Genomic DNA, 22,094 nt, shown 5'->3' with positions numbered 1-22,094 from the left:
TTTTAATACCATTACTGAAGCCTTAGGTTGACTTTTGCAGATGATGCCATTGTCCACCTGAATCTTTATTTTTGATTTTTTAATATGTAAAGTGAAGGCCTTATCCAGCTGGGTAGGCAAAACATGAGAGCACACTTCCTTCCCATTTCAGTACTTTGTGCTGGATGGTACTGATAACTATGTCTGGCTTTATTCAAGAGTTTGTCCTCTGTGGTCCAAGTTCTTGTATTGTAATAGAAATAGTACTAAGGTTTAGATTAATTTGGATATCTGTTTTGGAGCACTTTTGTTATATCGTGTTCCATAGGTGATCCACAGTAGCTGCATTTGAGAAGTAAACTTGCTATTTAGTGACTTAGTGTAGTGGTGTGGTGTACATCCTTTATATATATAAAGTATAATTCCTCTAGTGAATATTATTTATTCTCTTTTCAAAGACATTAAGTATATCCATTTGAAGCAGTCAAATATCCCTGATGGAGGATGTCTTATTTCTGATTTGAACACTGAGCAGAGAAAGCTGTAAATTTTGCTGAAGTGAAGGGAGCCTACTTTGCTTTCTTGGTTACTATAAACACTCAGTTTTTTTATTTCTTCTATGCAGTATGTCTTTTTGCCCTTCTTGGACTTCTGCAATGTGATGAGTCTCAGTGAGGGACGTACCAATGTCTCTTATTACTGAAAAATGGCTCTTAGGGCTCCTTTATTTCTGAACTCTTCCTGGAAGAAAGGCATTATGTGTTCAACTCATCAAAATAAACAGTACAGCTTCAGCAGTAATGTCTTCTGTCTCTGGGGACCTGCTCTTGTGCTCACTTAACCAAACAAAAATCCTTGGTTATTATACCTGGGTGATGGCTTAAGGCTTACACTTTAAATGAAACACAACACAAAATGAATTTTAAATATGTCCTCTAGATGAAATGTTTAAGTTTTCTTCTAGCAGCTAGACTCTGCAGGGTCACAATCCAAAGCTGCTGCAAGATGGTGAAGTTAAATGAAAAACCTTGCAAGCAGACCTCTCTGGTACCCTGGTGCACAGACAGGTCATACTAGCACTGCCTGGAATGGCAGTGTGTTTCGATGAAGGGGAATGACAGTGATCAGAATTCCAAGCAGTAACAGATCTTATCACACTTTCAGATTTTATTATTCCCATTTCAGAAATAATTTAAACTATTTATGTATTGTGAATATTTCAGAACGCAAAGCAAGTCAGAAGGGCAAAGGTGGACATTGCTGTTGAGAATCGTAACCTCTCAATTATCTTGATGTTCTTGTTTTGAGTTGCACTTAAAATTATTCCTAATGATGGAAGAAAAAATGAGTGAACTTTCATATTAAAATAGACCTGTTGAAGTAGAATACAAATACAAAAAACGTTTATGGCTTTAGAAGTATCTTTCTTCTATACAGTTCATATTGTTTTGCTGAAGAAATGTCATGTAGGTTGGTATATTCAGCCTGTGCAGGACAGGCCTGACAGCATGAATCACTTTTGCTTTGTGCTTATTGTTGCAGACACAGGGAGTATATAGGTCTCCTTCAAACTTTCATTCAAACTTTGACCACCTAATGGTCCTAATTTGTTTCTCATAACTGAACAGTCACTGAGGCTGTTTTGTTGTTGTTTTTTTCCTTCATCTTATTAAGGCACAGAAATCCGGCACAGGAGGGGACACGCAGGCTGCTGAAGACCTTCTGCTTATCAATAAACCCCTGACGGACCTAATTAGCCTGCTTATTCAACTGGTGAGAATTTGCTTGTTTGGAAGCCTATTGGAATGTCACTGAAGTTGGAATTACTCAACTGAATGCAACAGTCTTAGAGCTCTGTTTGACAGGTTTTTGCTGTTTTTAAGCTTCTATCTAACATAAGACAAGGACTCTTCTAATTTTTGCAGGATTTACAGGTCACAGCAACTTACAGGTTGCTTGTGACATCTGCCCAAACATAGAACTGGGGCAGGGGCAGGCACCAGATTCTCAGGTGTGATAAATATTAGGGGCCTGGTATGCTACCTCTGCCTTTTACTCAACGTAAAGCAAGGGAAACGGTATGTGAGAATTTCCTACTGGAATATCACACTATCATTTCTGTGTCGTTTTTCTTAGTGGTATTTCAGATTATGTTCCCTTCCATCCCCAGTCTTCTTGGAATTGTTCCTTGCCGCCTAAGTACAGTTTCATTGTGATACAAATATCTGTAGTGCTTTTCATACCTTTAGCACTATCCATCCTCTCTTTCGGGGAAAAGTATGGTACTTTTTTATTAACTTTTACATTACAATGAATTGATTTTAATCAAAAGACTTTTTGGAAATGTTTACTGAATGACCTGAAACAAAGTGACTGAATTTCAACTGTATAGTATTTAATCTTTATCAATTCTTTTAATTTACTTTCTATTAATTTTTAATCACATCATATGATAAATGAAGAGATGCAAATGCTCCTTTAAAAAGAAGTTATACATAAATTTAAATTACATTAACTCCCTAAAGAACAGAAAATTAGAGGCTTTTCTCAGCCTGTACAACCTGGAAGTCCTTTTTTTTTGCAAGTTTGTAATTAAAGGTTAGGATAATAGTATTCTTAGCATGTAGTGATTAGATTCTGACTTGCCCTCATATTTTAGAAGGGTGGCTGCAAATTATCACTAGGTTTTGCTTTGTTCTTTATTTCTACATATTTCAGTATCTTGAAAATGCTTATGTAAAATCTGCTTGTTTTAACATGAGGTAAAGAGAAAAGAGCATTGGTGCTTCTTCATTTCTTTGGTGTTAAGTTCTGTTAAAGATTTTGTAAAAGTGAGGGGTTTTCTCTTGCTTATGTGTTGTTCTTTATGTACATGTGCTGTATTGGATTTATGAAAGCTATTTGATCTAGGATTTTTAAACTTTGTATCCTCCACTCATTGCTGTGTTAAACTTTTCCTGGTAAGTCAGTAAATGTCTGAACAATGGAATAAGCATTTGGAAGTTAGGATCCAGGAGTTTAAAATATTTTATGCTCTAATTTCCTTCAGTAGGAAGGAAATACTTAGTACACTGCTTTTGCAGACTGTTTCTCCTGGTGCATTTGTATACAGGTGCAAGGGTTAGAGTGAAAGCTGTGGCATGGATTTAGAGCTACCCTCTATAGCTGTCACTGCAGGTGTTCTTACCGTTCCAGAGTATGAAAGATACAAAGTATGCATTTGCACCATGAGAAGGAAGGAAATTGCTGATTTATTTTAAATGCTAGTTTCTTATGATGACTTTTTAAAAATGCCACATCCTTTAATGCAGGGATTGGGTTTTGATTTTGTCTTTGTGAGGAAGCATCTGCTACAGTTGAGCTGCAGTGACTCTGGAGAGAGAATAGCCATGCTTAGGGAATCTCACAAGCTGACTGGGGGGTGTACCAGTACATCATTGACCCATGCTCATCCTACACTCCAACAGTTTGTTTGTTCTTTGAGAAGAATACTGTGTTTGGTAAATACTAACTCCTTATCCTTCTGCACAGTTAACCCTTTCTAACGTACTGGTACTCATTGCTTACAGTACCTTAACCACTCCCATCTCCAGCCTAACTGTGGCCAGCTTCTTGTGTCTTGCTGCCAGCACAGTCAACTGAAGACAGTGCTGAAATGAAGTCTCGTGGATCTCTTAAGATGTATACGGTTCCTGCTCCACCAACAAACCTACATAAGCTTAAGTTCTGTGGCACTGCCAACAGTAGCGCTCTGTATTGAACTGTGAGACTTCATGAACTTTTATTTTGTTTTGAGGCATTTCATTCTTTATCTCTGTCTGGAGATAAAGTATGTCTTTCATTCTGAAACAACCATCACTTCAGTTTTTTTCCTCTAGTTTACTATTCCTACGCTTCTTACCATATTTATAGTTTCTTATGTCACCTTGAATAATTGCTATCCCTCATTGATATGTATATCCCTCAAGTAGATGATTGTTCCATGCCCCATTGATTTGGCTATTTATTTATTTATTTATTTTCTTGAATATCTATTTATCTCTCATAATAATCCCTCAAAAATCAATGGAGTTAAGCTTGAAAATGTCAAAAACTTGGAATCAATTTTTCCTTTCTGTAATTATGATTTAGTCTATCACATAAGGCATGGCAAAGCAAGTGTAGGAAACCTAGATTGCATGTAAATGAAACTTCAGAGTTGTTAAGAATGTGAAAGAAGAAATAATTACAAATTCTGTCATGCAGAAAACACTGCAGATATGGAAAATTCAATATTTAATCCCACGATCAGTCTGCCATTAATTGATCAATAAGAGGAAAATAAATTGAGCATTTAGTCTTCTGCTTAGCAGCTTCATGTTTAAAAGTTAATTAAACTTAGCTTTTTTTGTCTAATGTTTCTCCACTAGAACATAAATCTAATTTGATTATTATTCTGAAATTTGCAGCAATTATGGAATATATAAAGCACCTTCTAGTATTTTTGTATACTGGTTATTCTGAAAATGAAATGTTTGCTGACATTTCAAATCACTTCAGTGGATTTTCAGAAACTTTTTCAAACTAAATACTTAAAAAAAAGAACACACTTTTAAGTCCGAATGTTCATTAGCTAACCTGATCAACACAGCATATGAATGACATGATGTTCTTCTTCATTACATGGGCTTCCATAACTCAGCATACTGCAACATTTATGCTGCTAGATCAGAGGGCTCAGATTGCAAATGATAGCTTCCTGTAAGCTGAATGAGCTTTTCAGAAAAAGATTTCAGCTGGAATGGCTGTATTAGCTTGCCAGTACCTATAAACTGGAGTTTTGTTTCTCTATAAATTTAGATCCTAGATGTAGGCCCTTAGATTTCTGAGCTTATCAGACTGCTGAGAGAGAACTTTTCTTGTCTTCTGGTTCTGCATTATAGTGTAACTAGTACAATTTTTAATTGGTTATTGTCTTCAGGATGTCTGGGTTTTACTATTGAATGACAAGTTAATCATGTGCAAACATAAAGAGGATAAATAGAGAACTTCAGTGTATGTGGATAAATGAGATGATCTTTTCTAGGTCCATTCTTTTTCAGCATTCCCCTGGCTCTAAGGCTGTGCCTTGACTTCAGTTTCAGAGAATGTGAAAGGTATTTGCCAATGAATAATGAAAATAACTGCAGAATGATAATCTTATGGTCTGTGCAGAATTTTATTTCTCATTTCTTAGGAATACAGACAGTTCTGTGGTCGGAGTGGGAACACATAGCTTTATATTCTGTACTGTGTGATGTATTCACAGAATCATCAAATATTTTGAGTTGGAAGGGACACTAGTCCAACTCACCTACAATGAACAGGAACACCTACAGTGAGATCAGGTTGCTCAGAGCCAGATTCAGCCTGGCCTTGAATGTCTCCAGGGACAGGGTTTCCACCACCTCTCTGGCAACCTGTGCCAGTGCCTTACCACAATTATTGTAAAAAACCTTTTCCTTATATCCAATCTAAATCTCCCCTCTTTTAGTTTGAAACCATTTTCCCTTGTCCTGTCACAACAGACCCTACTAAAGAGTCTGTCCTCCTCTTTCTAATAGCACCCTCCCCCCCCTTTTTATGCTGAAGGGCCGCTCTCAGGTCTCCCCAGAGCCTTTTCTTCTCCAGGCTGAACAGCCCCAGCTCTCTCAGCCTGTCCTCACAGGAGAGGTGTTCCATCTCTTAGATAATTTTTGTGGCCCTCCTCTGGACACGCTCCAACAGGTCCTTGTCTCTCCTGTACTGAGGGCTCCACGTCTGGATGCAGTACTCCAGGTGAGGCCTCACCAGTGCAGAGCAGTGGGGCAGGATCCCCTCCCTGTCCCTGCTGGCCGCGCTTCTTTGGATGCAGCCCAGGATACGGTTGGCTGTCTGGGCTGTGAGGGCACATTGCTGGCTCATATCCAGATTGCCATCCACGTGTACCCCCAGGTCCTTTTCAGTGGGAGCTTAGCATTATCCACAAACTCGCTGAAGGTGCACTTGATCTCAGTGTCGATGTAATTGATGAAGATATTAAAGAGCACCGGTCCCAGATCTGACCCCTAAAAGACACCACTTGTCACTGACATCCATCCAGGCACTGAGCCATTGCCAACCACTCTCTAGGTATGGTCTTACAACCAGTCCATCACACAGCCCACCCATCAAATCCATATATTTCCATTATGGAGAGAAGGATATTACAGGGGACCATGTGAAAGGCCTTACTGAAATACAGATAGATGATATCAGTGGCTCTTCCTTCATCCAAACGCAGTTACACCATCATAAAATGGGACAAGGTTGGTCAGGCAGGACCTGCCCTTGGTGAAGGCATCTGGTTATCCTGTAACACCTTACTGTGGTATTGCTGTGAATGTATTTTAAATGTTGTCTCTGAAATGTATTTGAAGAATTCTCTTCCATAGAGGTATCTTAACCAAACAATCAAAACAACAGGGGAAATAAGAACATATTGTTATAAGCACAGAACTTCAGAATAGAAATTTAGTTTCTCAGCAGTTAGACTAGATTAATATGAACTGAAAATTCACTGTTTTAAAAAATATTTTCCCTGAGGTATAAGGACAAAAAATTTGCCCCAAGCCAAAATATATTGCTTTAATTTTAAACTATGCATATTTAGTAATAAGAATAGCATAGTACAGGTAGCAGATTTAATAGTAGTGGTTTTTTTTTCATTTTCTTTGATTATTGTAGAATCATCTCTGGAGTTCCCAGTCGTGATTCCTGTACCACCCATTTTGTAATCTCATTAATGATTTAACGAATATCTATCTCTTATTGTAATAAACTCTCTTTGTGTTTAACGTCATTAATGCACTGAAATAGTGTCCCCTCTGGGTAATCTGGACAGTTTCATTGTAGCTCCAAAATTAGATGCTGAAACAACTCTAAGGGTGTGAAAACTGCCGTTTCAGCCAAAAGGATCACACATTTCTTGTAACAGTTTGCAATTCATGAATGCACTGCAACCAGGCTCAAACTGAAGGTGTTTTTGACAACAAACTACAAAAGTATAGATGTATAATAATAAGAAACCTGCTTTTCAGCCCATTAACCTTTAAGATACAGACAGCAGGTTCCATTTAGAAATGAAGTAGAGTTTTACGTTATGAGCCTGTTAATGGGAGGTTATATGTTGGCCATAAAAATTAAGTAAAAGTAATACAAAATCTTCATTGCACCAAAATGTTGTCTTGAGGCATTATTTTAAAATTTTGAACTGAAAAAAAAATCTACAGTTCTGAGTTGCAGAATGGCAAAAACCATGACTTTAGTCATTCCTTAATTTATTTTAAGATGCTGAATGTTTTTTCAGGATGCATGCTAGCCCAGAATATTAACAGCTGCATGGAGAAAGAGTAGTAGTATTTCTACCTTGCTGAATCCATAATCTCCTCTAAGATAAAGCAAAAAAGAAATGAAAGCCAACTAGAGTTAATTCTTATAATTATGAAATATTAGGGTGCAGATCTTTTCTCAGAGAGTTAGAACTCCAGTTTCTCATGCGCTTCTCCTCCCCTCAGAGAATAAAAACTTAAGTAGATGCTGCCACGAAAAACTAGAAATGCGTCAGACTTGAAATATGCTTCCTCATATCAAATTGAATTGTTGTGATTAGAAAAATGAGGGCATTATTCCAGCTTATTAAGAGATGGCCCAACCATCTATATTTTTTTGTCTAGCATTATTATTCTAGCTTTTCTGTTCTGTTAGGCATGAGATACTATTTGCTTGAAAGCTGAATTTTCATTCCTTGGTTTACTATCTTTATTTATTATATTTTCAGTCATTCCTTTTGTTCATGCCAACAATTTTCTTCAGATCCTCTGCTCTTTATTACCCTTAATGAAAGTGCTAACACAGACTGGCAGCCAGTGTTACATTTCAGGGTACCAGCTTATGACACCACATCTGAATCGCTACTTGTTAGTAGTGAAATAGTGTAATAGTAGGAGTTATGAGCATGTACACATAAGTATTTTTCTCTATATAAGTACATTGCTGAGGGTTCATTTCCCTCCTTAATTATTGATGGATTAAACTGTAGGCTAATGCTTCACAGCCACTCCAGAGTAAATCCCATCTCTTCTGATCTCAGCTTGGTGTCTTTTTCTTTCAAAACCTTTGCAGTTAATGTTTTACCCAACAATTTTCCAGGATGACAGCAACTTGCTCCCCAAACTATAGGTAACACTGGAGCTCAAAGAGTCTCTTGTGAAGCAGAAGAGCCTGAAATACTACAGAGATTGAAGGACATTATTAGCATTTGTGACTGAATAGGGTGATGCCACAGCTGGCAAACAGTGTGAACCCTGGAGTGATGCCGGTGGCTGGGTTTGGAGGATGGTTGCTGACAGCTTGATAACTTGTACAGAGCGAGAATGTCTGATGCCAAGATATACTGGAAGGAGATTTTTAGGGTCTTCCTTTCTCTTGTTTCCTTTTGTGGGGAAGAAGGACAGCAACAACAATGGTAAAAAGTTGAGGATGCCAGGAGGAGGCAAGCAAAACCATTTTGTGTTTCTTCATGCAAGGTTCTTTAGGGGCAGTCCTCTGCAAAGACTGACACCTTTCCTTTCCTCAGTTTGATGCTTAGTGAACATCTCAGACAAAAGACCTTGGGAAAAAATCTCACTTCCACGTATGGCTACTGAGATTATGGATTACGCATGGAATGTTGTGCTTATGGAGATCAGGAGGCTAGCCGACACTGCAGTACCAGGGCAAGGACATAATCTGTGCAAATGTTCACTATTTTTTATTTAAACATTTGTTGGTTTTTTTTTTTAATTAGTCAACAAACCGCACCTGAAAATTGAATATAGTTCATATACTGTGATTTCAGGAAGTTATTAGTTTACCTGCCTAGACTTACGCAATAACCAACTGTAAGTTAGAGAGTGCCCTTTTCAAAAGAGATAAGAGCGATACATTAAAGCAGTGTAATTTTCCCTTCATTCATCTAGTCGAATTTTTCTTCAGTGGAGGAAGTAAAAGTAAACTCAAACCCCCCAGTGAGATCAGCAGAATTCTTTTTGGCTTGATAAGGACTGAAGATATAAATAGAGCTGTAAAGCTTGTTACTGTTTGTAGCTTTTCCCTCTTTTTATGTTTTTTCCCTTCCTATTTATGTTGGTGATGTTATTAGATAATTCTGGATATTGGAAAAGAAACAATCAAATATGTATCACCTAGACAGAAATGAAGAGAAAACATGCAGCAAAGATGTGAAAGAAATAGCTGCTGTGGTCCTGTCACTCGCATAGCACTAGGTCAAATAGAATGTGATATGTCTCGGGGCTATGTATTCAGAGCTTACATCTTAGTTCAGTCTATTTTAAACAGCCAGTTCTGTGAAGCTAATGGAAAGCAGATTTGAATTTGCATGCAGATCCCTGGGGATCTGCTGCTTGGGTATTTAAGGAGTATTCATTTGATGATATGTTTCCAGATGATTTAAAGTAACTGTACGGGTTTCCCTTAAAATGAAAATACTGGGGAAGTTCATACTTCAGATTAAATAAGTAACCGTTACTGGAATAGTTTGGGGATATTATATAAATGGTTGGACAGATTGTTTCCGTATAATTGTTGTTAAGGGTAGGCTATAATCAAACTGTAATATAGCTTCTTTGTGATTAGATCATATTTTTGGAATTAAGAAACTGAGTAGGGGTAACAAAATGTTTTCACACTTCCATACCTTGTTGGTAAGAAAACCAGTGTTATGTTTTGTTCTGTTTACAGACTGTAAGGCCAGAAAAGGCTACTGTAATCATTTGGTCTACTATCTTTTATAACACAAGATGTAGGACTTTTCTATGTTAATTCTTCTCTAAAGCAAAGAGGTTTTTTTAAATTATAATTTTAGAAAAAAAGACTATTGTGATATAAAAATTATCTGTAATGGAGAGTCTGAGAAAGTTGTTTCAGTGGCTAATTGCCTTTATTACAGAAAGAAGGAAAAAAAATCAAATTATAATCTTCCTTCTAATCTGAATTGCTTTAGATAGTTTTGCACCATCATCTCTTACCAGTCCTTTTCCATGCACAGAAATTAACCTATCCTCAGCCTCCTTTTTCTCATATGGAAGAAAAGAATACAATCAAGTGCCCTTCAGCTCTCCCTTTGATAAGCTATATAGATTGAGTTCCTTCAGTCTTAAGCTGCTAGGTTTTCCAATTCAATCTATCATCCTCTTAACTGCCTCTGTAAATTTCTGTAATTTTTTCACTAGCTTTCATGAACGGTGTGCACCAAAAGTAGGCATTGTGTTCCTGGTGTTAATTCCTCCAGTGCCAAAACCAAGCATAATGCAGTCTCTCTGCTTGTGATTTCCAGATTGTTCATTCAAGAAAAATATAAATGATTTTGATAGTAGTGTCATACTACCAGAAGGTCGTTTAAAGATGACTAGTAGCCATATCCCTGAATCTTTTCCATGATTTTGCTTCCCAAGAAGGAGTTCCTCTGTCCCATTGCTAGGACCTGCTCCGATCTCCACTCTTCAAAGAAAGACAGCTCAAAAAATAATTCAGTCTGCAAAATACACCTTCTAATGTGACTTGCTTAAATCCTTTAAATAACTAGATATCTGTACTCTACCTCAACTAGAAGCTATAAACTTGGCTTAGAAATAATTAAATGAAGTTTTACGATGTGCATTATTCAGAAGATTAGATATCATGATTATAATAATACTTTCTGATCTTACTGCTTCTATTTTAAAGCTAAATATATAATCTGAAAATAACAGAGTTGGAAGCAACTTTTTGAGTGCTTTTATGATGTCACTATAGATATGCTACTTGATATCATTATAACAAAGACACAGTTATACTGCTGCTTAACAGTAGATATAATTTAATTATATTTTCATCACTTTAATAGAGCTTAGTTTAATGGAATTTTGAGTCAATCAACTAGAAACGATTCTTTCCTGCTACAGTGTTAATGTTAATACTTTTCTGAATTCCCAATGATATGCAGTTTTTTAAGAAATTGGAATTTGATTTTTTTTTGTTCATTTTTAGCTTCCCAGTGAAGATATTGAAATATTTGAGAATGCTTCACAGTGTTTATCATTGCTGGTTCAGCTGTACGGAGGGAACAGTCAGGAGAGCATGTCTCCAGAAAACATGGACAGCTTTGCTGAAGTGCTGAAATCCAAAAAAGATACACGTCATCGGAAGGTTTTGTTGAGGATTATAAAGAGACTGGTGAGTCCACTTCTAAACATTTTGAAATTCCGTGACTTTTTTTTATCATTTGATATTTTTGGGGCTATAATTTTCTTTTCCAAGTAAGAGGAGTATAAAAGAATTTTGAAAACGAAGTACGTGAAGTTAAATTTCATGTCTTTAAATTTCAGTTAATTTCTCTAGCGAAGATAGACTTCTGTTTTTAAATCTTCTTACGAAACAGTTGCTGAGTTTTTCCTATTTCACTTAGCTCTTCAGCTATTGAAATAACTCATGTTATTTATATATTTCTTTAGTACTTCGGCTTTATGAAGTATTGAAACAGTCTTCTGGATGCCTTCTGGAAGAATTAACTTTGTATCATTAAATAGCTGCTCAGAAGCACAGGGTTTGATTTCACGGTAAATCAAGTGCTATTTTGTACTTGAAATTTGTTTGTTAGTAGATTGTTCTCACCAAGCTTCCAGTTTTGCTCATCTGTATCTTTCCCAAGAAGAAGCACAAGTATGGAAAACTGAAATTGGAAGTTTCTCTTATTCGCGTTATCATCCTAAGAATTATTCATCGCCTTTATTTCCTTATGCTCTTCTTAAGAAAAGAAAAATCTAACAAAAATAATTAAGACAATTTCTATTTATTTTTTCCTTCTACATTTGCTTCTCTTTCTGTGTAATCATTATGCTGGGTAGAAGAGTTTTGGTTTTTTTTCTTTTTTCTTTTCTGCAAAAACAGAAGAGGCAAAAAAAGTGTGAAGAAAAGAAGGGGAAAGGTGGCTGTAATATACATATCTAGATTATTTCATTTTACCATAGCTACAGAATGGTTGCATTTCCCTCCATTTTGAAGGCTATGATTCAAAAGTTGACCCTGCACACAGGATATTTAACATAGAAATTTCTATTGACTATCCTAGGAGAACAAAGCTATACTGTCACCTTTTGAATATTGGAAGTTCCTATGCTTTTATATTCTCTCAGTTGTATACCAGTGATGCCGGTACTTGTTATTTATATCAGGCAGATTTTCTGTAATTTCTTTAATGAGATCATAGGATTTCTTTTGAAAGCAAGGTTCATAGATAATTTGACAGATTATTTATTAAATCGTACATTATTTCTCTAAACCTTAAAATGTCCTGTTCAGAGGAGATGATTATCTTGTCATAATCACAAAAGACATAGAAATATAATGATATCTATTTAACAAGGATTCAGCCCACGTCATCTGTTCATGCTGAATTTTAAAGCCTTGAATGGCATTTTTCAATTTTTTTTTCATAAATTGCTCATACCTGAGCAATTGCTTGTACAAAGCATCTTTTCAATCTGTGATCACATTAACTTTGATATCAGAGACACAGGTATTGCTTACACAAGATGGGGATATTATAAAAAGAAATTAGTGTATTTATGGTATAGCTGTCTTTATGATATGTATTTCTGGAAGTAGGAAAATGGCGTAGCAGTAAGACTAGCTAGTCTTTGTCCAAGAGTCTCATATATTTCCAGTGGGCCAGTGGAGATGCATCTCCCAGTATCAGAATCTTTAATTTAAAACCACGTCGGATAAATTCTCAGTGTACAAGACTGTCTTACCTTGATAAAGTGGAAATTTATATTTTGAGGTTGTTTTGATTAATAGTATTTATTCATGAGGGTTTCGCCTCCAGTAGATGGAAAGGTTTTTTGGTCAGAGTTGATGTTTTGCTTCTGATGTGATCATTTCTCATTTCTCAGACTTGTCCAGCAAATTGAGTGCAGAGCAAAAGAAACTTCTTGCAGCACTTTCTTCGCTGATTTTTGCCCTACAATTTTGTTATATTCATTTAGTAAACAGAAATACAGATTGAGGCCAGACTAGGTCAAGAAGAAATCTTAAGTACAGTTACTAATTGATGCAAGGTACATGATTAGAACCTTTTTGGGTTTTTTTCTGGTTGAGAACCTTTTTCTCGTTGCCAGCTACTACCTCCAGATCCTTTTCCTCTGCACAGCTTTGCAGCCACTCCACCCCAAAACAGTGTCACTACATGGGTTGTTGTGACCCCAGCACCTAGCACTTGGCTTTGTTGAATGCCATACAACCGGACAAGGCCCATCGATCCAGCCTATCCAGGTCCCTGAAAAGCCTTCCTACCTTCAAGCCGTTCCTGCCTAACTTGGTGTTGCCTGTAATCTCACTGAGGGTGCACCTGATCCCCTCATCCAGATGACTGGTAAAAATGTTAAACAAAATTGGACCCAGTACTGACCCCTGGGTAATACCACTGCAGACAAGCTGTCAAACCAAATGTAACTCCATTCACAGCGACCTTTTGGGCCTGGCCATCCCGCCAGCAAGCAGTACATAATACAAGCCACAAGCAGCCGTCAGCAGTTTCTTGAAGAGAAGTTTGTGGGAAATAGTACCAAATGTCTTGCTAAAGTCTATGTAAACATACAGCCTTTCCCTCATCCTCTGAGCTCGTCATCATAGAAAGAGATCAGGTTAGTCAGGCATGACTTGTCTCTCACAAACCCATGGCGAGAGTCTGCTCACCTGATTGTCCTGGTTGTGCCATGTGATGTCAAATCAAGATGATCTGCTCCATGACCTTCCCTGGCATTGAGCTCAGACTGACAGCCTGTGATTCCTCAAATCCTCTTTCCTGTCCTTCATGTAGGACATTATGTTCTCTGTCCTCCAGTCAGCTGGGTCCTCCCTGGTGTAGCCAGGACTGCTCGTGCATTATTGGAAGTGGCTTGGCAATCACTTCTGCCAGTAACTTCAGCACTCTTGGGTGAATCCCATTTGGTGCCATAGATTGTGAATGTTGAAGAAATGATTTTATTGTAAAAAGAAATCATAAGAATTAAAAACAGAAAAATGTACTTTCAGCTAACTTTTTAAACTGTGTAAGAAAGGATCACTGAAAAGCTTTAAAGAGGCAGCTCTGGCCATCTTCTCTATGTTTTTGTAAGTGTCTCCTAGCTTTCAAAGCTTTTGACTCTGTCAGGCCCAGGTTAAGCAGTCTTTTTCAGGGATGTTCTCCCACTGGCATTGATACAAAGGACAGAAACTGAATAAAATTGTTGAATCAAAGAAACAGATTTTTTTTCCTTCAGCCCTTTTGCTAACTCTGCTGTTCTGGTTTCTTCATCTTGGGTTAGACAATACTGCTATTCAGATACCCATTTTTAGCGACATCTGTGTAACTGAACAGTGACGTCAGAAGAGTGGTCTTGTTTCATCTTTTAGTTCTGGAAGCCTCTCCTGCCACCCTTTGTGGAAACCGCTATCTTACCACTTCATTTTTGCTTTAAGAATATAATGTATCTTGTTACAGTCCAGTAAATCACCTACATTAAAGTACTTCTTTGTGAAGTGGGAGAGATTTTCATAGGGGAAGCATATAGTTCAACTTTCGCATACTTTACTCAGAAGATTTTAATTTCTTTTTCCCCACAGAAAAGATGTCTACCTGCCAGCTCAAATCAACATCTAGTATGTAATGTAAGAGCAAGTGATTATCAACAGAACTTTTCAGAACTAGTCGATGCCTTTTCACTGGACACATAATCACTGTGGGATTATAGTTTGGTACAGGCAAATAAAATGTTTCATCTTTCAAAACAAGGGAAAATGCATTTTTTAATTTCATTTGTTAATAGGGAAAAAATCCTCTGAGAAAAAAGAATAAACATCAGGCTCTAACGGGCAGTTCTCCGCTCACTGTGCAGAGTGAACTTCTGTTCTGTGACTTCTACCTTAAATACTTGTCAAAAAGTATATTTGAATTCCACCTAAATCACACTTTTTTTCCTCTGATCTTCTTTCTAGAACCTGATTTTCACTAATTTGCATATCATAACTGTCAAAAAGCAGTTCATCCTTTATTTTTGAGCAACTAAGACATTTAAGAAGTGATCTGTGTGTCAGATACCCTGTGGGGGATATGTAGGAGGATTTCTCAAATTGTATTAGGCTGTGTAGAAAGATAAGGCCAGAACCATGGTACATGCGCTATGACAAAAGTCCATAAATTTATTAAAAATTGCTGTGATAGTTCCCAGACTAGATCCTCATTATCTTAATCACTGATTACACATTCAGAGGAAAGACATTTAGAGCTTGAAAAGAGATACGGTCTTATATGGGGTAACAACTCTGCAATCCCTCTGAAAGTTAAATTTCTTACTGGAGTTTTCCTCCTCAGTACACTCCGGTACATATATCTGCACAGAGCTTGCCTCAGAGAAGAGAAAGCAAAATCCCAAGAGATTTTCAGTGTCCCTTTTGCATCTTCAGCTCTGAGTATTCAGCGCCACAAGGAGGTGCTTGTGTGGCAGTTCCCAGCAGTCTGCTTCTCCAGAGCTTATAAAGCTAATGAACCTGCTGGCACATCTCTTGCTCTGAGAGCGTATTTCTCTCAAATAGCCTCAGTTAACTGGCGAAAAACTTCTTACACATCTTTCTCCTAATCCAGATCTTTTAAGAATACCTTTACTTAAATTATTCACTGAAGCAATCCATATGATTTCATTGCTCTAAGGGGTGATTTTATAACAGAGATGCTTGTTCGACTGAATACAATACTCACTTGTGGGTTACTGATGTGTTTATATATGCTTGTTATAAGTGCACCAGCTGTTGATATGTTTTCCTGAAATTATACATCTTCTTACTATCTGGATGATTCTTATACAAACAATTTCTACCCTTCATTAGTACTGCTTATTTTCAAGTTCTTAGCAGGCTTGCATCTCTTCATTATAGAACATCTTCAGGTGGCTTCAGTCCGCAGCAGAAGAACATCCTTGGGTAGGACGAAGCATTTCATAGTGGCTAATGCCACTTCATTTCTTTATTCCTTTCCTCTGACTTGAGAGGCTCCCCCTGTTTACAAACTCTTCACAGGCCTTCACGTAATAGGTACAGACAGATTTTAATGAAATTTGAGAGCGTTTCCAGAGATTGCAGACAGGGAGGCCATTTCTGCAGTGCTGTTGCTTGGTAACCTTAAACCATCCTATTTGCAGGCTCTGCAATAAAGCGATGGACTGCTTGCCTTTCTGGGTGTCACCCCTTCCCAGGTTTGCCCAGAGAGCCTGCAGACAGTGAGAGAGGTACGCTTCCACCTCCTGTCCTGCTGGCTTTAACCTAGTTGCAAAGCAGGGTTTTAAATACAGCTTGGTGAATTTTACGTATGTTCTGACTGAAATGAAAATTAATTGAACTTCTGAAAAAGAAACCCCATAACTCAACCAGCCAACCAACATGGAGATTTGGGCATCAGAACCACTGTTCTTGGCCATCCCATGCCCTTTCGTCAAGAAGCGGTACATGGAGTTTACAGCTGAGGTGTATTACAGCAGTTATGATTAGGTCTATACATCAATTCAAACAGCAATTAAACAATGATTTCAATAGAAGTAGTATAATTTGAACAAATCTAGCATTTAGCAGGCTGACTTGCCTTTGGTGGTACAGCCCCTTTGCTGTCTTTATTGTTTACAGAACAGAGAATGGAGTTCATAATTGATCAGCTTATCATAGCCATTTGGTGTTTTATTTTTAATAAAAAAGTCACTTTAACTGTATCTTGAACTTTGGTAATATCTTATGGGCTCTGCCAAATTTCTATAGAAGTGAAATATTGTCCTTTTTTCTTGAATACTGGAGGAAGAGTTTTTAAAAAACTTTAAAGCGTTTTTAGCAGCAGTTTTAAAGGAGATGTTTAGTCAATGAAAAAGTATGATTTTGAACAAAGCTTGTTGAGCATCTCTATTTTTTCTCAAACATTCTATAAGCAATACAAACTCCCATAATGGGATTATTATTTTTTTAATTATTTGCGTGATATTAAGAATAGCATAGCTTTTCCTTTTTTTTTTCTTACATTTTCATCCTCTGTTTTTTTAATTGGAAGAGAGGGAAGAATATTTCAGTATTTAGACTTACTTTGTTAGGGCACTGAGAGAATTTTGTTACGTGTTTTCTCTTTCTGATTAACTTTCCTTTGAATTTTACCATATCTTCTTTCAGCTAGCCAAAATTCTTCATTCTGAAGCTGTATAGCCATAGGGTGTATTTCGATTATTTCAGTACTTATCCTCGTGTCTTATGAAATTAATCAGGATAGGTATCCATGGGCAGCAAGTGTCAGTCACTACTGCAATTCCTGGAATTCTTATCTTCCCCTATCTTATCACTTCTGATCCTGTCCAGAAGTTCTGTGGCTGATACTAGATGGCAGAAAAGTTTGCCATTTTTTGGTCCAAAGCACTGCATGGTACAGGAATGCTCTGGTTATTTCCTCTCATAGAAGGGACAGTGTTGCACAGACTTTCTGCCTGTGTCAGAATATCCTCTTCTGCTGTGTAAATTTTGTACTTCTCTGGGTACCCTTACTCTGATTCCCTTTCTATCATATGGTATGTGTTCCTATGTTCGTGTTAAACCACAGCATATTATTTTCTTTTTGTATGCAACTTGAAGTATTATCAGCTCAAGGTGCTGAGAAATTTTAGCTGTGAGAACTAAAATTTTATTTCAACTTTTGGATCTACGCTGGGATTTTATTTTCTCCAGCTGATAACTGGACACAACAAGCCTGTTCTATTATAACCTGTGGTAAAATCACAAAATTATGTAGCGATGCATAAAATTGGATGATTAAGATGTTTCTAAAATGCAATTAACTCAGCATTTTTTGAGGCATGTAGAAATTTGCATAGCATGGAAAGTTTTGATTAAGGAGATTGTTACTGGGACTTCTAACCTTTGATGTGCTACAGATCTCTCTCCTTTTTTTTTTTGTTCAGCCAGTGATATGTCTGGAATAGCCATAGTTGTCATAATCCAGAGGTGCTGTTTTGTTTTATACATTTACACGTCTACCATGACTAATATGCTGTCAGTGCTTATATATAAATGCGAAGTGTTTCCTCCATATCGAGGAGAGCACACTGCACTTTGGCATTTCCATCAAACAGATAAACACCTGCTTTGCTAGCAAATCATATATTGACATCTCCTGCTCCCAACTCAGAAGTTCAAGCAGAGGTCCATATTAATGGTTTTCCTTCATTTGTCCTTAGTGTTTGTTTGATGCCGGTATCTTTCTAGTATAAAGCTAGACAGATCCTACTCTTGATGCTTTTTCTTTGTCCTGGTAGCTTTATGTTTTAATATTACTCACCTACTCACATAGGCTACTATGATACTTAATGTTTGCAAAACATTTAATGGTCCTCACATTAGAAATAATAGATATCATACATTTTGCTTAAGATGATCCCACCAACAGTAAGAAAGTACAATTAAATTATCAAAAATATTTTCTCAGCTGGAATGTTAATACCTGGTGCACATATTTCTGGTGTCCATTAATGGGAGCATATAAACAGTAGTTACTGCTATCATTATTACCATAACTGAATTGCATTACTGCTGGTAGAACAGGACCTCATTGTGGTAAGCTCAGTTCAGACACAGTAAAAAGTCATTTTTTGCTCCAGAGAGCAATCCAGTGTGCTACCTGCTTTCAAAATAAGCTCAAGAAATTGCCTACCACCAACACTCTCAAACAGGAAATAATTTGACACAAAGGTGACCATCATTTATAAAGCTTGGGCAGTGTTCAGTTCTGTGAAAGCAAAAATGGGAGTGTAACTCTTTGCTCCTGACTGCTAATTCTGAAGTATATTCATTTTATTCTAAAGTTAAACTCTTATAGTCACAGCAGTATTTCAAAATCCTTAATCTTTATATAGTCTTAATGTGAAGCCATTACCAGAAAATAGAACTCGGAAAGTTTTTCGTTGCTCGTGTTGAAGATGAGATAGAGGTACACATAGAAACCAGGTTCATTGTGACTTCTTGCAAAGTCCTATTTTGAAACCTTCAACAAAATCTCCTTTTCTTATTGCATCTATTCACTTAACTCAGTCTCTGTGCTGGCAAATTTTCTGAGGGTGAAGTAGTCCATTGCATTTCAGTACATAAGTAAAAATTTAACTGTAAATAAAATTAACTACCATTTACTGGGAAGAAATCTAATGTAATTACATTACCTACTGGGAAGCAGTGGTCCTTCTTTTGTCTTCTAAATGACCTAATACAAAACCAGAGTCAAAGGGCTTGACACATCCCCTTAATTAAACTTCAGCACTTCCTTGTTCTCCTTGGTAATGTTTCTTTCTATTGACTTCTGCATGTATTTCAAGTTCTGTGCCTTAATATGGTATCTGATTTTTACTTTGTGAAAGCTGAGAAGCTTGTGTTTTCAAAAATCATGTCATGAGCAAATCTGCGGGTCACAAAGAGCTTGGTTTAACTGATGTAGAGTATGGGTGCAGGTAAACAGGGAATATAGTTCAAGTGCTTATAGGGTTATTTTGTAGGAGGAGACAGTGCTTGGCCATCAAGCTTTGAGGATGTGTGGGGACTCTGAGGCACGTGAGAGAATCACAGAATCATAGAATCATAGAATTAGCTAGGTTGGAAAAGACCTACAGGATCATCCAGTCCAACCATCCACCTACCACCAATAACCCCACTAAACCATCTCTCTCATCACTATATCTAAATGTTTCTTGAACACCTCCAGGGACAGTGACTCAACCACCTCCCTAGGCAGCCCATTCCAGCGCCAGACCACTCTTTCAGAAAAGTAGAATTTCCTAATGTCCAGCCTAAATCTCCCCTGGTGCAACTTGAGGCCATAGAGGCACTGGAGATGTAGATTCATAGGGTGTTTCAAATATAGGCTGTCAGAGGGAAATTGTGAGTAAAAATATGACACAGATCCAACAAAAAGTATGCTCGTCTTGAAAATGAGACCAAGCAGTATGACCATATGAGGTCAAAGGAAGGCAGTGTTTAAGGAGTTAGAGCTTATTGGAAAGATCAAAGATGAAAATTATTTTAGAGGCATCGGTCAGCATAGATGCGATGAAAGAACTCAAAACATTTAACATCCCTGGATATCTCATGAACCTAGTGGCTGGTTGACGTACTCACTAACGTAAAGTGCATACTTGTCAAGTTCTTAAACAGAGGGCCCATACTCATTTTCTAATCCCTAGCAATAATAACCATATCTGGGCTTTATGAACACGATGCTGCACAATTTCAGATAAGTCCATGATTCATGTAAGTGTTCTCAAACAAGGTTATGTTTAAAAATAGCATTTGTATGCATTGAGATTAGGCTTTCAGTACATTACTACCATAATTTGCCCCCTCCCAGTTCAAGCCGTGATTCAATCTAACATCTTCAGTGATGAAACCTCCACATTTAAAAGTACGAAGATTCGACTAGTTAAACATTTATACAGTGCCCAGCACTGTCATTTCTTTAAACTATTAAAATGCAATGTTTTTATACGAACATAATTATACATTTATAACAAATGTAATTTCTGGTGATGTGATGTTCTATGGACTGTGAATTACTGTCCTAAATTTCACAGAGCAGATGCTTTCTCTGGGATATAATGCCTGGTTGATGAGTTCATATGATGATAAGAATATCTCATAATCTGCATACCAGCTCTACTCTGCTTATACAGCTTGCCTTTTTGGATCTTTCAGGGGGCATTTTGAGAGTGAAGAATTCTTGTGAAAAGCAACTGATTACCCGTGTCCTTTAACATCAATAAAAGTGTACCTCTGCCAGAGATAGGTAGTAATCATTTAGAAGATGGATCATCGGGTGCATGACATTTTACGGTATCAAATAGCTCCAGTGATTTGAAATGTTTTTTGTTTTTTTTTTATAGCAAAAATACTGGTGTATGTAATTACAGGAGAACTGTTGTAGAGCATAACCCGAGTATACATTGACAGGTCAAAATGATGTGTTCCAAAGTGCAGAATATTGCACCTTATGGATAGAAATCCAATCCTTATGCTGTAAACCCATGGTAATTGTAATGTATGGATTTATTACATATTAGAATTGTGTTAGAAGATAATGATATCAGGAACCTGCCCTTGTCTGTGCTAAGCAAAATGTGCCCTGGGCAGAGTTTCTCCTCACGGTGGGCTTGGGGAGAGGTAGCAGCAGGATGTCCTTGAGAAGCTGTAGCCTGTACTGCTGGCTTGTGTGCCCGAGCAGAGCAGCTCTGCAGGACTTCCTGGGAAAGCAGCATCGAATCTACCTGAAAATGTTATCTAAGACCCCTCAATGAGTATTTGTGTTTTGCTTATTCTCATTAGAGTGCAAGTCTACACAAATCATGTTAAAAACAAAAAAGTTAATCTATTATGATAGAATAATTCCCATGGAAATGAGTATATTAGCACATGCTCATACCGCTGCTTTTCTTTAAAGTACTACTGCTATTTAAATATGGCAAAAAGCAATTTTTAATGTATGTGATAAAAAGGAATAATTGTTTATAAAGATCTGTGCCCCTTTTTTTTCATTTTAAACCAAAATTTCAGTTTATGTATTTGCAATATAAATGGGGATATATTCATGAAATGGCACACAACGTTTATTTTCAAAGTCCGTAACGATAAGTTGGCTGAGAGTAATTTGCACCACGTATATCAGTCAGATAGGTGTAACTCCAACTCTGCTAATATAGCAGTAATTCTTTCAGGATGGTGAGGAAAATTCTTACTGCTGAAAAGCAAATTACAGCTGTCATTGAAAGACTTAAGAAATAACATGCCCTCAGGATTGCTCGAGTGGACTGTTGCTCCACTGAGGAGCTCTGATGACATCAGAGAGGTGCTCATGCAATTTATTCATGTAATTGGAATTCCAAGATGTAATACATATTACATTTCGAAGGTGATTTTATTTAATAATGAATGATTTTAGAGACTCTTCTAGTCTCTATATCATATCCTTGCTCCTTCATCATTTGCTCCCCATGTGTTTTTTTTCG

General features: G+C 37.2%; 1 protein-coding gene across 7 annotated transcripts in view; it reads left to right on the top strand.

The window, feature by feature from the left end:
• Positions 1 to 22,094, top strand: part of ULK4 (unc-51 like kinase 4) — a 221,747-nt gene that overhangs the window by 156,538 nt on the left and 43,115 nt on the right. For 6 of the 7 annotated variants that reach the window (XM_021389306.1, XM_021389301.1, XM_021389302.1 and 3 more), the window contains exons 34-35: positions 1,654 to 1,752; positions 11,044 to 11,229. In XM_021389306.1, coding sequence (XP_021244981.1) covers positions 1,654 to 1,752; positions 11,044 to 11,229 — 285 coding nt within the window. Of the gene's footprint in view, positions 1 to 1,653; positions 1,753 to 11,043; positions 11,230 to 20,787; positions 20,927 to 22,094 lie in introns of those variants that run through there. The other variant, XM_021389307.1, reaches the window with a different exon arrangement.

Source organism: Numida meleagris, chromosome 2, assembly GCF_002078875.1.
Source record: "Numida meleagris isolate 19003 breed g44 Domestic line chromosome 2, NumMel1.0, whole genome shotgun sequence".
NCBI lineage: Eukaryota > Metazoa > Chordata > Aves > Galliformes > Numididae > Numida > Numida meleagris.
This window is presented reverse-complemented; position numbering and strand designations above follow the sequence as displayed.